Source organism: Orycteropus afer, unplaced genomic scaffold (genome assembly GCF_000298275.1).
Source record: "Orycteropus afer afer isolate SDZICR_OR568_19922 unplaced genomic scaffold, OryAfe1.0 scaffold00018, whole genome shotgun sequence".
Taxonomy (NCBI): domain Eukaryota; kingdom Metazoa; phylum Chordata; class Mammalia; order Tubulidentata; family Orycteropodidae; genus Orycteropus; species Orycteropus afer.
Window position 1 is genome coordinate 6,801,109 of NW_006921605.1, and position 12,693 is coordinate 6,813,801.

Sequence of the window (12,693 nt, forward strand, 5' to 3'; positions counted from 1 at the left end):
TTGTGCCACCATTATTGCTGTCCTTTTCCAAAATATTCCACCACCATTCCCATAAACTCAGCCCCCAAACAAAGGCTTCCCCTTTCCCAACCCCTCCTACCCCTGGTAACCACTAATAATCTTTGGGGGATATATATATATTCTCCCCCCACCCAGCATATCTAGGAATTTAGCCTCCCCTCCACTCCCATCCCTGGTAACCAACAAAGAAAGTTTCTTTCTATGTATAAACCTTTCGTTTCTTTTATAAACTTTTCCTATACTATGGAAGTAGATTGTCCAACCTTACTTCCGAGGAGTGGCTGGTGGGTTTGAACTGCCAGCCTTCTGGTCAGCAGTCAAATGTCTTAGGCACTACGCCACCAGAGTTCCCTTATAAAAGGAAAATTTATACATAGAAAGAAACTTATTAATGGTTACTGGGGTAAGAGGGAGGGGGGAAAGGAGAAGCTTTTGTTTGTGAGGCACTGAGTTTATGATAATGGTGGTGCAGCGATGGGCTCAGGTGGAGCAAGGATTGTGAAGCTGGCACAGGGCCGGCGGTGCTTCGTTGTGTTGTACATGGGGTCGCTGTGAATCAGAGCCAACTCGACGGCACCTAACAACAACAGCAACATAAGCCTTTCCTTGACTTTTACAATAGTGGACTAATATAGTATTTGTCCTTCTGTGACTGATGTGATTGACTTATTTCACTCAGCATAATGTCCTCCAAGTTCATCCACATTATGTGGTGTTTTGCAGATTCTACATTATTCTTTAGGGTTGTATAGTATTCCATTCTGTGTATGTGCCACAGTTTGTTCAGCCATTCCTTGGTTGACGGGCACTTAGGTTGTTTCCATCTCTTTGCTATTGTGAATAGTGCTGCAGTGAACATGGGTGTGCATATGTCTGTGTCCTGCCTCTCACTTCTTTAAGATATATACCTAGTCATGGGATTGTTGGATCAAATGGTGTTTCCATTTCCAACTTTTTAAGGAATCGCCATTCTGATTTCCACAGTGGTTGTATCATTTTACAGTCCCACCAGCAGTGTATGAGAGCCCCGATCTTTGCATCCTTCAACAAATAACCAGCATTTGTTATTTTCTGCCTTGTTGAACTTTGCTATTAATGCTGGGGTAAGATAGTATCTCTCTGATAGCATAGTGCCTAAGGCACTTGACTGCTAACCAGAAGGTTGGAGGTTCAAACCCACTAGCCACTCCTGGGAAGGAAAGTTGGGCAATCTACTTCCGTAGTGATACTGCCTCGGAAACCCAAGGAAGGGGTCGCTATGAGTCGGGTCTGACTCAACGGCACACAACAACAACGACTAATGATCGCAAATATTTCTTCATGTGTTTTTGGCTGCTTGGACATCATCTTTGGTGAAGTGTCTGTTCATTACTTCTGCCCATTTTTTACCTATTCATAAGATTTTCAGTGACCAATGTTTTCAGAAGTAGAATGCTACTACTAATTCTTCTAGTCTTTCTTAGTCTGGAAGCTCTGATGAAACTTGTCCATCGTGGGTAAACCTGCTGGTATCAAAATACCAGTGACATAGCTTCCAGAATCACAGCAACACATAAGCCATCACAGGGCGACATGCTGACGGATGGTGGACGATAAACACAGTATTCAGTCAATTAAATGGGATGTCCCATGAAGCCATGACCTTAAACCTCCAAAGCAGGGAACGAATCCCATGAGATTTTTGGTTCTAGGTAAGGAGCCTCAGCAGCTACTCTTTTTTTTTTTCCTCTGTCAGTGTTATATCTATCGTGCAATTTTTGTCAATTCTTTTTACAGGTGTACAACTTATTGACAGCAATTACAATTATTGGCTGACACCCAACTCTATCAATGTGCTTTTCAGAGCTGCCTTTTGAATGCAGTTCCCCACTCGTTGGGTGAAGCCCTGATCAGGCCCCACCTCCGCGCACACCTCCCCACCCTAATCCCAGAGGCTTCTGACAAGTCAGCCTCTTCTCCAGGTGGTTCCCATGGGCGGGGCCTGGCAGGGGCGGAGCCATCTCGGGCCACGGGGCGGGGCCGAGGAGGAGGACTCGCCTCGCCGTGCCCCCACCCCCCCAGCGTCGCTTCGGGCGCGAGGCGCACGGGAGGGAAGGCCCCTGGAGCCGAGTGCGCGCGCGCGCGAGCCCGGCGCGCCCCCGGGAGGGAAGGTGGCGCGTGCAGGAATGTGCGTAGCCGGCTGCCGTGGCCCCGCCCCAGTGGCACCGCCCGGAGCATCTACGGCCCAGTGGGCTTGCGAGGCCGAGCTGGGCTGTACGCGGCGTGGGAGTGTTATGGCTGCTTCGAGCAATCCCCAGCTCGCCGAACTGCTGGCCGAGGCTCGGCGGGCCTTCCGGGAGGAGTTCGGTGCCGAGCCCGAGCTGGCTGTGTCTGCGCCAGGCCGCGTCAACCTCATCGGGGAGCACACGGACTACAACCAGGGCTTGGTGTTGCCCATGGTGAGGGGCTGCTGGGGACCCCTCTGGCCAAGTGCAGGGCTCAAGGAGGCGAATTCCCGCCCCGTGGAACGGTGGACGGGCAGCGCTGAACTTCCTACCCTGAGTTTGCGGGTGGAGCATTTGGGGGAAGAGCCTGGGGCGGCATTTCCCGCGTTGGAAGGAGGAAGCTGGATACCCTGGAAACCCGTGAGGAAGTAGGCTGGCAGGGGGTGTGCCGATGCCTCCTCTCCGAGCCGCCCAGCGGCCTGCAGGTCCTCACCCTCAGTCTGGGAGCGCGTTGGCCTCAAACTGTGGGCCCCAGTGTCACATGCAGGAACAGGCATCGGGGCCTCTGGCCTCCGTGGGACCCCAGCCATAGAAGGGCGCACACTAACCCTGAGACTCCTGACCCGGACCGACCAGTTCACAGAGGAGGAAGCTGAGGTCCAGAGAGGGCGAGTGTCCCGGTCAAGGACACACAGCAGGCTGTTGGTGGGACTGCAGCTAGAGCCAGGCCTCCTTTCAGAGCCGGACCTTTCCACCCCGCTGCCAGTGTAAGGTCACCGTGAGTCAGAATCGACCGGATTGCAGTAGGTCCGGTTTTATTTTTGGTGCGAGTGAGTACAGTGCATCCAACCATAAAGACCCACTGCCATCGAGTCAGTTCTGGCTCATAGTGACCCTGTAGGACGCAGCAGAACTGCCCCATAGAGTTTCGAAGGCTGTAAATCTTTATGGAAGCCGATTGCCTTATCTTTCTAATTTAAAGCGGCTAGTGAGTTCAAACCACCGACCTTTTGGTTAGCAGCCACATGCTTTCACCACTGCACCACCAGAACTCCTTAGAGCACATCCAGGGCCACCGCCGAATGGGAAGGTATCGGCCGCTCTAATCCTCGCTCCCTGTGCACTCTTCCCCTTGCCCCGTAGCTGGAAGCCCATGTTTAGCAGAGGCCAGAGTCCAGGTCTGCACTGCAGGAGCTGGCCCGCCTGATACCCCCCCCCCAGGCCTGCTCAGCTCTTTCCCTACCACTTCCATCCCCCTCTTGGTGAACCTGGAGTCGGCTGCAGGGCAGGGTGGAACCAGCTGTGGCTCCACCCTTTCTGGGTCTGTCCTGAGGCCCCTTGTCCCTGGGAACCTTGGTTGGACTGGTGATATGGAATTGGTTTCTCTCTCTCCTGCTAGGCACTGGAACTTAGGACTGTCCTGGTGGGCAGTCCCCGAACGGACGGGCTCGTCTCCCTTCTCACCACCTCTGAGGATGCTGATGAGCCCCGACGGCTGCAGTTCCCGCTGCCCACAGCCCAGCGGTCCTTAGAGCCTGGGACACCCCATTGGGCCAACTACATCAAGGGAGTGATTCAGCACTACCCAGGTACGGGCCCAGGCCTGGCTCAGTTCACGCTGGTACCAGGAGCGCCACCTCACGGCTGTGTAGTTCATTAGTTCATCGAATCCACGGGAGACTTGCATCCCCATTTTACAAATGAGGAAACTGATGCTCCAAGAGGTTCTGGAACTTGCCCTGTTGCCCATTACATGATTGGAGGAGCCCAGATTCATTCCAGTCCTAGTCTCTTGGCCTCCAGAGCCCTAAACTGGCAGGACAACTGGGAAGATGGTGTCCCAGGAGCCACTGAAGGTGGGAGGTAGAGAGCAGTTGGCCCCTCGGCTTGGCAGATCATTGGTCTCTGACAATAGAGACAACGCCCCAGAGGCAGGCTGCCAGGCCGTTGCCTCCCGTCATGCCAGAACATATGCCCTTCCTGTGCCCATCTTTCCTGGCAATCTGTCTCACCATCACCCACTCTTTCCCCTACAGCTGGCCCCCTCCCTGGCTTCAGTGCAGTGGTGGTCAGCTCAGTCCCCCTGGGGGGTGGGCTTTCCAGCTCAGCATCCCTGGAAGTGGCCATGTACACCTTCCTCCAGCAGCTCTGCCCAGGTACCAACTAGGCCCCAGCCCCCAGCCCAACCCTCTTCCTGAGGTCTGTGGTTAGCTCTGCTTCCCCTCCTTCGGCTTAGGGAGGGGGGTGAGAATCTCCCTGAAGTGTCTTTGGAGCTACTTCGGCTTCCACTTGCCCACCGCGTGCCCCTCTTGGGCCCCAGCCTTCCCACCCCACCCCACCCTGTGCTGCAGACTCGGGGGCAGTAGCTGCCCGGGCCCAGGTGTGTCAACAGGCTGAGCACAGCTTCGCGGGGGTGCCCTGTGGCATCATGGACCAGCTCATCGCTCTTCTGGGGCAGAAGGGTCACGCCCTGCTCATTGACTGCAGGTCAGGGGCCCCCGCCGCTCCCTCCCACCTCCCAATCAGGAACTCCTGGGTGGAGCTTGCCCACCGCCCGGCCTGGCAAGCAGACGCTTGGCCTTGTCGTTTCCCCTCCTCCATCTCCACCCCAGGTCCCTGGAGACAACCCTGGTGCCGCTCTCCGACCCAAAGCTGGCAGTGCTCATCACCAACTCCAACGTCCGCCACTCGCTGGGCTCCAGCGAGTATCCTCTGCGGCGGCGCCAATGTGAGGAGGTGGCCCAGGCGCTAGGCAAGGAGAGCCTCCGGGAGGTGCAGCTGGAGGAGCTCGAGGGTGAGGCTGGCCTGGTGCCCTGGCCTGGAGGTGGGCGGGTACCTGCTGCAGGCTTGCTGTGGCCTGAACTCTGACCTCCAGGGACCTCCTGCCATGCTCTGCCCACTTCTCTCACACAGATACTGCAAACCCAGGGCTCTAGCCTCAGCAAGTCGGCTTGAAATCTTCATTTTGGTTTTTTTTTCCTAGTAAGAGAATTAGGTTTCCACTGTGGAAGATACAGCAAAACGCAAAGGAGAAAATAATAGGCTATAAGGCCACCACTTAGAAGTTGCCACTGTTAGCATCTTAGCATATTTCCTTCCTATGTTTTTCATTTCCTTCTTGTCAAAATTGAGTATATGCGTTATTTTCACCTGTACCGCCCCATTTTACAGATGAGGAAACTGTTTTCGTTTTTTTACTTACCATGATCTCAGAACCCTTTTCACGCTCTGAAAGGTTCACCATCGACATGATGTTTAAAGGGTACACAATCTTGCATACAGATGCACCATACCATAACCATCTTCTGACATCACACCCAGCCCTGCACCGGACTTCCTATGTTAATGTTCATCTGCATTCTCTTATTATTTTCTTAGGGTAAGATTCCTAGGAGTGGGATTCTTAAGTCAAAAGGCAGAAGGTTCCTGGTACACATGGTCAGGAAAGTTGTACTTACTCAACAGCCTTTAAATATGAACTCGTTTAATTCTCTCCAACTCTGTAGAGTGGGTACCATTATCACCTACCCACGGGCAACTCATGGATGGGGCAGAGCTCAGATTTACACCCAGGCGGCCAGCTGGAGCCCACACTGAACCACTGGGCTGCCCCGTCTGGGAGTTGCACCCTCCCCGCCACTAGGTGTGCACCTTTCAGGGACCATCCTGTCCTTCCCTTTGTGAATATCACCTTCAGGGCGGCCATTGAGCCCTGCCCTGCCTACTCTGTGCAGATGACCTTGGCCGAGGCTTTTGTACGTGAATGCTTTCAGCTTGCTTTCTTTCCACCCCCAGGCTCTTCACTCCTCTGGGTGCTCCCCTGCCTTCTCCAGAGTCCTGCGGCAGCCCTGCCACCCCTTGCCCCTTTCTTCTTTCCTCCGCCTGCCCCTTTCTTTCTGCCTTTGAAACATGAAACACTAAACAGATTCAGCTTTCTCTCTTCCTAAAAGTGTGTTTTCCTCCCCTCAAACTTCTCAGTGTCGTCTCAGTAATGTGTGTTTCCCCATTTCCTCATCCCCACCCATTTCCTAACCCCTTTGCTCAGCCTGACCTTCTCTCATGCCACCTTCTGCGCCACCTCTTACGAGGCTGGCCAGTGGCTTCCCAACCTCGTGGATTACGCTCAGCCCTGACTTTGGCCCCGTTGCCTCCCTGCTCCCTTGCAGCAGCCATAGTTGCTGCTGGAGTTGCCCATGGGTGGGCAATAATGGTACCCGCTCTACAGAGTTGTAGAGAATTAAATTAGTTTTTATTTAAAGGACTTGAGAACCTTGTTGAATAACCAGGTTTCTCTGATGTGCCCCACACTTCAGCCCCCACCATTCTCTGGCCCCTGCTCTCCCGGCCGCAGCCTTGGTTGCCCAGTGGGGTGAACCGTGACCCCTTGAACTCCTTCCTTCCCACAGGCTTCCCCAGACTTCCCTTTTTCTGTTAGTTTCTCATCCTTATCACTCCTGTTGTACCTCCAAGTCAGCCTGAGTCCTCATTGTCCCAGCATCTAAGCTATCCTCCCACTCCTGTCCCTGACCTTGGTCCCCATCAGGCCTCCAATTAGATACACCAAAAACAAAAACCAAACTCACTGCCGTCGAGTTGATTCCGACTCATAGCAACCCCTCCCTGGGTTTCTGAGGCAGCATCTCTACAGAAGTAGATTGCCCAGTCTTCCTCCTGAGGAGTGGCTGGTGGGTTTGAACCGCCAGCCTTCTGGTTAGCAGTGAAATGCCTTAGGCAGTACGCCAGCAGAGCTCCTCCAATTAGATATAGACTTACTTGATTAACAGTTGCTGGTCCTGGGCGCCTACATCTCCCACCCTGACCCTCCTGCCCAAGGCAGTCACTTCTGTTCACTAGGGCTCAGCCCTGTCCTTCCCCCGCTCCAAAACCTCCATGGCTCCTGCTGCCCATGGAATTAAGTAGCAAACTCCCCTTGGCACTCGGCACTCCCTCCGTCCCCACACCCACTGGGATAACCTGCTGATTTCCTAGGACTCCCTGCCTCCTTATCTCTGCCTGGGCTGTTCCCTGTCCTCTCTGGTGACCCTGGCCCCTAGGCTCCATTGCTGCCTGTGTTGATGTCAGCAGCTTTTCCCCTCTGCCCTGCCAGGGCCACTGGAGGGCAGGACAGTATCCTAGTCACCCTGGAAACCCCTGCAGGGCCTGGACCTTCACCTGCAGTTTGTTGAGCACCTGCTATGTGCCAGGCACCCTGCTGGGTGGTTCCTGTGTGTTCAGTCCTCATGAATGAGGCAGCATCCTGCCATTTTACCATAGAGGAGGAGGCCCCAAAGCCCAGCCACCTGCTCGCTTGTGACTTAGATGCAGGTTCAGAGCCGGATCTCTGCCTTGGAGGTTGGCCCTGTCCCATGAGCCTCCCCACCCCTCTTCACTGAGCACTCAGCAGACAGGTGTTGGCTGACCAGCGAGGGCCATTGCCCTGCAGCCATTGTGGCTCCTCCTCTACATGGCCCAGGAGGTGAAAGGCGGTCTGCTGACTCCCTTTCCTCCCCAGCTGGCAAAGAGCTGGTGAGCAAGGAGTGCTTCCAGCGGGCACGACACGTTGTGGGTGAGATCCGGCGCACGGCCCAGGCTGCGGATGCTCTGAGCCGTGGGGACTACCGAGCCTTTGGCCGCCTCATGGTGGAGAGTCACTACTCACTCAGGTAAGTCCCCCTGGGCACCCGCATCTCCCAGGGACGGGCCGTCCTGGCCTGCGCGTCCCAGGCCTGCCCCTCCGTGTCCACTCTGCAGGGATGACTACGAGGTGAGCTGCCCTGAGCTGGACCAGCTGGTGGAGGCCACGCTGTCTGTGCCTGGGGTTTATGGCAGCCGCATGACAGGTGGCGGCTTTGGTGGCTGCACGGTGACCCTGCTGGAGGACACCGCTGTGTCTCGAACCTTGCAGCACATCCAGGTATGCGGTGCCCAAACCTGGGAGGGCAGAGGACACCAAGCAGGTGCCCAGGGCTGGGGGCACTTAGCCCATGGGGCTGCTCAGACCCCTCCCACCCCTCCCACAGGAGCAGTACAGCGGGACTGCCACCTTCTACCTCTCCCAGGCAGCTGATGGTGCCACGGTGCTGCCCCTGTGAGGTGTTATTCTGGATGGGCACAAGGCCTGCCCAGGCTGCAGGTCAGCCCTGGCCCTCTGGCACCTGCCACCCTATCTGTGAGCTCAATAAACTTGTGCCCGTCTCAGAGGTGGCTGTGTGTGTGGGCATCTGAGAAAGTGGGTGTCAGAACCATCCCTTCCTCAGGGTGGCACCTCTCAGGCCCCAGAACCATGGCCAGGGCGGAACCATGGAGTAGCAAAATCTTTTATTAATTGCAGGACAGTGGCTGGGTCTTTGATATGCAGGTCTCAGCTCTTTGGTTACAAATTGGGGGTAAGGGGAAGGGGTGGGCAGCCAAGGGGGCTTCTGGGGCCTCTGCCCCATTCATGCCTCCCCAAGGTCGCCTGCCCCCTGCTCTGTGGTTGAGGCGCTTGCTGTGGGAAGTGAGCCGCATGTGGGAGGGCTGGACTCCGGAGAGTCCCAGGGTAGAGGCGCTGAGGGAGAGGAGAGGCAGTGGGGATGGGGGTCCAGGCTCCAGGGCTCTCACTGGGGCAGGGGGCGTGTGTGGTCAGGTCTGGTAGAACTGGTGGTCCACCTGTGTGCTGAGGGTCCCACTGGTGGTCAGTGTCCGGCTTACAAACTCCTGGGTCACGTGCCGGGTGAGGGAGCCACCTACCTCCAGGTGTTGGGACCCCAGCGTGAGCCCGTCTGCAAAGGAGGAGGTATTGAAAGACCCTGCCTAGGTCCGTGCCCCTCCCCCACCACTCGCACCTCTGAGAGCGCCAGGGATCCCAGCTGGCCGCTCACCCACTAAGGGGTTGGTGGTGCTGGTGTGGGTGGTGGTGACACTGCTGTATTCCCCTTGTAGTGGGTGCTGGAAGAGCCCGGGGTGGCTGCCCAGCTGCGGGAAGGGACCTGGAGTGGACAGAGGAGCCAATCAGTGGATAGAGCCAGGAAGAGGCATGGCCTGTGAAGAGGCGGGCTTGGGGCAGGGTTGGGGTGGGGCTGAAGCCCACGCCCTACCTCCATCCTGGGATTCAATGGTGATGATGCCTTCCCGCTCAGGCCCGAAGCCCCGTGTGGTTTTGGCCTGCACTTTGAACTTGTAGGGCACATTCTCACTGAGGCCTGGCACTGTCAGCCGGCTCTCGGGGCTGTCTCCATCCACCAGAAATGTGGTGGCTGGCCCTGGGCAGGGGAGACACCTTCAGGCTCCATGGTTCCCGGCTCCAGCCTTCCCCTGCCCACCCCTGCCCCAGGTGAGGCAGCACCTCCTCCGTGGGCCATCTCGCAGGTCACCAGGTAGCCGAGGATGTCCCCATTGGGCCGCCGTGGCCGCTCCCAGCTCAGCTGCAGTGAGTCGGGGCTCAGGGCGGTGAACACCAGTGGGCCTGGTGCACTGGGGGTGCTCAGGGTGAAGGCAGAGCCTGGAGAAGCAGAGGGGGATGTCAGTGTGTTGGTGGGGTGCACAGGATGAAGGCCAAGCCTGAGGGAGCTTAAGGGGAGTGTCTGTGTCTGTGTGTGTGTGTGTGTGAGTGAGTGAATGGTGGGGTGGGGTAGGCACAATAACGGGTGGCCGTGGGAGTCGGGGGGGGGGCAGCTTACCTGGCAGGGGGCAGAGTGGGCTCTGTGGGTGCACCTGGGATTCGATGGTGATGACACCCTCACGCTCTGGGCCCCACCCATCCTGGCTCTGGGCACGCACGTGGAACACATACGAGTGGTTGGGCAGGAGGTCCTCCACCACCACCGAGGTCTGGCTGGGGTTAGGGATGCTGAGCCGATGCAGCTCATCTGGGGAGGGCGTGGGGACAGACAGTGGAGCAGTTCCCTCCCATCCCTGGCATCATCCCTAGGATGCCCCTTCCCTGGGGTGCTGCCAGGATCTGGCCGTCACCCACCAGGACTAGCTATGGTTTGGCTATGGGAAGCTCTAGCCTAGAGTCACCAGACGGGGCTGGTTGTTCAGGGAGTGTACTCTGCAAGAAGGGGTGGAACCTGAAATGCCACCCATATTCTGGCCAGACCCTGTGCCCTGCCAGGGCTGCTTTGAGCATCTGCCCAGAGCTGCCCTTTCCAAATTTCCACAGAGGTACGTCATAGGCCATCCCGAGGCCTTGGCTCTGAGGTCAATGGGGCTTTGTTAGGCAAAACTTGGCCGCGATGACCAGAGGAGAGGCCAGGAAGATAGATGGGGCCAGAAGAGACAATGAAGGGGAGTAGGGGAGCTTGGGGTGAATGACCCACTCAAAGGCTGGGTTGGGGTGTTAGTGCTCAGGGGACTTGGGTGATTGCTGGCACAGTAGGGAGCGCCCTGTGCGTGGAGACTCGCCGGGCTGCCCACAGCCACCCGACATACACACCTCCGTTCAGCAGCTTGTACTCCACGCTGTAACCCTGTAGCGCCCGCTCACATTGTGGCTCCTGCCAGCTCACTTTCACAGATGTGGGTCCCAGGGCTGAGAATACCAGGCGGGTGGGAGTGTCCGGCACACCCGCAGCCATGAAGGCATCTGAGGACAGAAGGTCACAATCAGAGCCCGAGACCCGGGGGCTGAGGCAGGGGTCTCTGGGTGCAAGTCACAGTTCTAGCCCCTAACCTCCCTCACCGCTGGTGTGTCTGAGTGGACCACCGGCCAGCTGGGTGGCTCACTCACCCTGTAACCCCCTGTCCAGGCTGCCCAGCACCTCCCGCATGTCCTCAGAGTGGGTGCAGGCCCTGCCTGTGCCAAGAAAGGGTGAGCATTGTGAGTTGGTCAGCATCCACCAATCTCCTCAGCTGGTCTGGTCCCTCCCCAGCCCAGCCTGACATCCCCACAAAGGCGGAGGCTAAGTTAGGCACCAGCAGTGATGGGATGGGGCGGGTGGTTAGCTCCTGTGTGCAGGCAGCGGTCCTGTGGCTAGGACGAGAAGGTGGTGGCTGCAATGGATGGATGCTTGACAGATGGAGCAGGTCAGCTATGGAGACACAGGGTGGCCACCTGTGCACTACCTGGACCCCAAGAGGGTGCTGCTGGCTGGCCCGCCAGGATTATAGAGTCCCCAGAGCGGGGCAGCCCCTTCACCTGAGCCCAACGGCGGGCCCCTAGGGCCCAGGACAACGGAAGCCTGCTCCTCCCGGCTTCCCAGATGGGAGGGAGGCCTAGAGCAGGACAAAACAAGAGTGAGAGGGGTAGGGTGTATGTGTGTGTGTGCATGTGTATATATGTGTGGGTACACATGCTTGCAGGCATGGTGTGTGTAGTGTGCACGTGTCCACAGGTGTGTGCATATGTGTACATCCATAGTGCGTCTGTGTGTGTGTGTGTGTGTGTGTGTGTGTAAGCGCTGAAGGGCGGGTGCTGGGGTACCAAAGGCCAAGGCTGGAACCGTAGGGAGCTGGACCAGAAGGCTCGCAGTAGGCGGGGCTTTCACACTCACCTTGGGAGGAGAGGGAGGTGAGGGTGGAGTAGTCCCTGGGCAGCGTGGCCGAGCGTGAGTGTGAGTGCTCTGTGCGGGTCAGCGAGTGGTAGTCCCTCGTGAGGGTGGAGGACGTGCTCAGCACGCGGTGGGGCAGGTGTGGGCTCAGGTGGGTGCCATAGGCAGCATTGGCTACAGTCATCCTGTGCAGGGAGTTGGCGCTGCCCGGGTAGGCGCAGTCCATCCGCCCATTCACCAGGTGTTCTGCGGAGGAGGGCAGGGTCATCTGCGGGCCTGGGCCGGAGTCACACGGGGCAGCTTGGGCCCTGGGAGATCCCGGGATTGCCTACCTTCGGGGGCCTTGGCATGAATACAGCTAGCCTCCCTCAGCCCGCCAGGGGCTGTGTCCCTGGAGGAGTGCCACCCTGCCCCTGGCTGGCCACACGCTTCCGCCTCCTGGCCCAGCAAGACGCCAATCACAGGCGCAGGGTCTGAGCACAGCGGAGCTCGGGTGGGAGACTTGCTGTCCCGCCCCCGGGAGCCCAGGCACCTGCCCTGGTGGGCCCTGCCTCTCTGCTATGTCTCCTGGGCAGTCCCCTAGCATGGCAGCCTGTGCAGCGGACTGGAGCTGGGGGCTGGCTGCCCGCCCCAAGCGCGGGCGCCCAGTGTGCCTAGGTGTGTGCCGTCGGGGCGCGGCCCCAGAGGGCGCCGTCACCTCCGGGGGGCCCAGGTGTTGCGCTGCGAGGCAGGCCGCCGCCCCCTGCGTCCCCTGCACCCTTGGCGCCGTCGTCTGGGGGCGCAGGGGGCGCCTCGAAGGCCTCGGAGGAGCGCACGCTGCTGGCCGACAGGCGCGGGATGAGTTCCGGGGGCAGCTGCCACGTGACGCGCCGCAGGTCCAACTCCTCCCCCAGCAGGGCCTCGAACTTCCAGCAGCCGCCGCCTCCGCCTTGGGAACAACGAAGGGCCGCGTTGGCGCCGCCGGCGGGCGGGCGGCTGCGCGAGGAGGGGCCGGCCGA

General features: G+C 58.2%; 2 protein-coding genes across 2 annotated transcripts in view; one reads left to right on the forward strand and one right to left on the reverse strand.

The window, feature by feature from the left end:
• Window positions 1-2,294: 2,294 nt before the first annotated feature.
• Window positions 2,295-8,317, forward strand: GALK1 (galactokinase 1). Its single transcript, XM_007959644.2, has 8 exons — window positions 2,295-2,459; window positions 3,625-3,814; window positions 4,262-4,381; window positions 4,577-4,712; window positions 4,838-5,019; window positions 7,738-7,888; window positions 7,977-8,139; window positions 8,246-8,317. Exons 1-8 carry the CDS (start codon window positions 2,295-2,297, stop codon window positions 8,315-8,317), a joined length of 1,179 nt encoding a protein of 392 aa, XP_007957835.1.
• Window positions 8,318-8,846: 529 nt separating this feature from the next.
• The window catches only part of ITGB4 (integrin subunit beta 4), a 30,087-nt gene continuing 26,240 nt past the window's right edge, over window positions 8,847-12,693 (reverse strand). Inside the window, exons 32-39 of the mRNA XM_007959645.2 lie at window positions 12,393-12,617; window positions 11,699-11,941; window positions 10,642-10,791; window positions 9,884-10,072; window positions 9,550-9,705; window positions 9,302-9,466; window positions 9,086-9,193; window positions 8,847-8,986 (exon numbers count right to left, since the gene is read on the reverse strand). Of these exons, the coding sequence (XP_007957836.1) occupies window positions 8,847-8,986; window positions 9,086-9,193; window positions 9,302-9,466; window positions 9,550-9,705; window positions 9,884-10,072; window positions 10,642-10,791; window positions 11,699-11,941; window positions 12,393-12,617 (1,376 nt within the window). The remainder of the gene's footprint in view (window positions 8,987-9,085; window positions 9,194-9,301; window positions 9,467-9,549; window positions 9,706-9,883; window positions 10,073-10,641; window positions 10,792-11,698; window positions 11,942-12,392; window positions 12,618-12,693) is intronic.

Bases quoted from the DNA above. Each gene is read 5' to 3' on its own strand.
- GALK1 (XM_007959644.2), top strand. From the start codon at position 2,295: ATGGCTGCTTCGAGCAATCCCCAGCTCGCCGAACTGCTGGCCGAGGCT. The intron at 4,382-4,576 runs GTACCAACTAGG...CCTGTGCTGCAG, and splicing joins CCTCCAGCAGCTCTGCCCAG to ACTCGGGGGCAGTAGCTGCC. The intron at 5,020-7,737 runs GTGAGGCTGGCC...TTTCCTCCCCAG, and splicing joins GCAGCTGGAGGAGCTCGAGG to CTGGCAAAGAGCTGGTGAGC.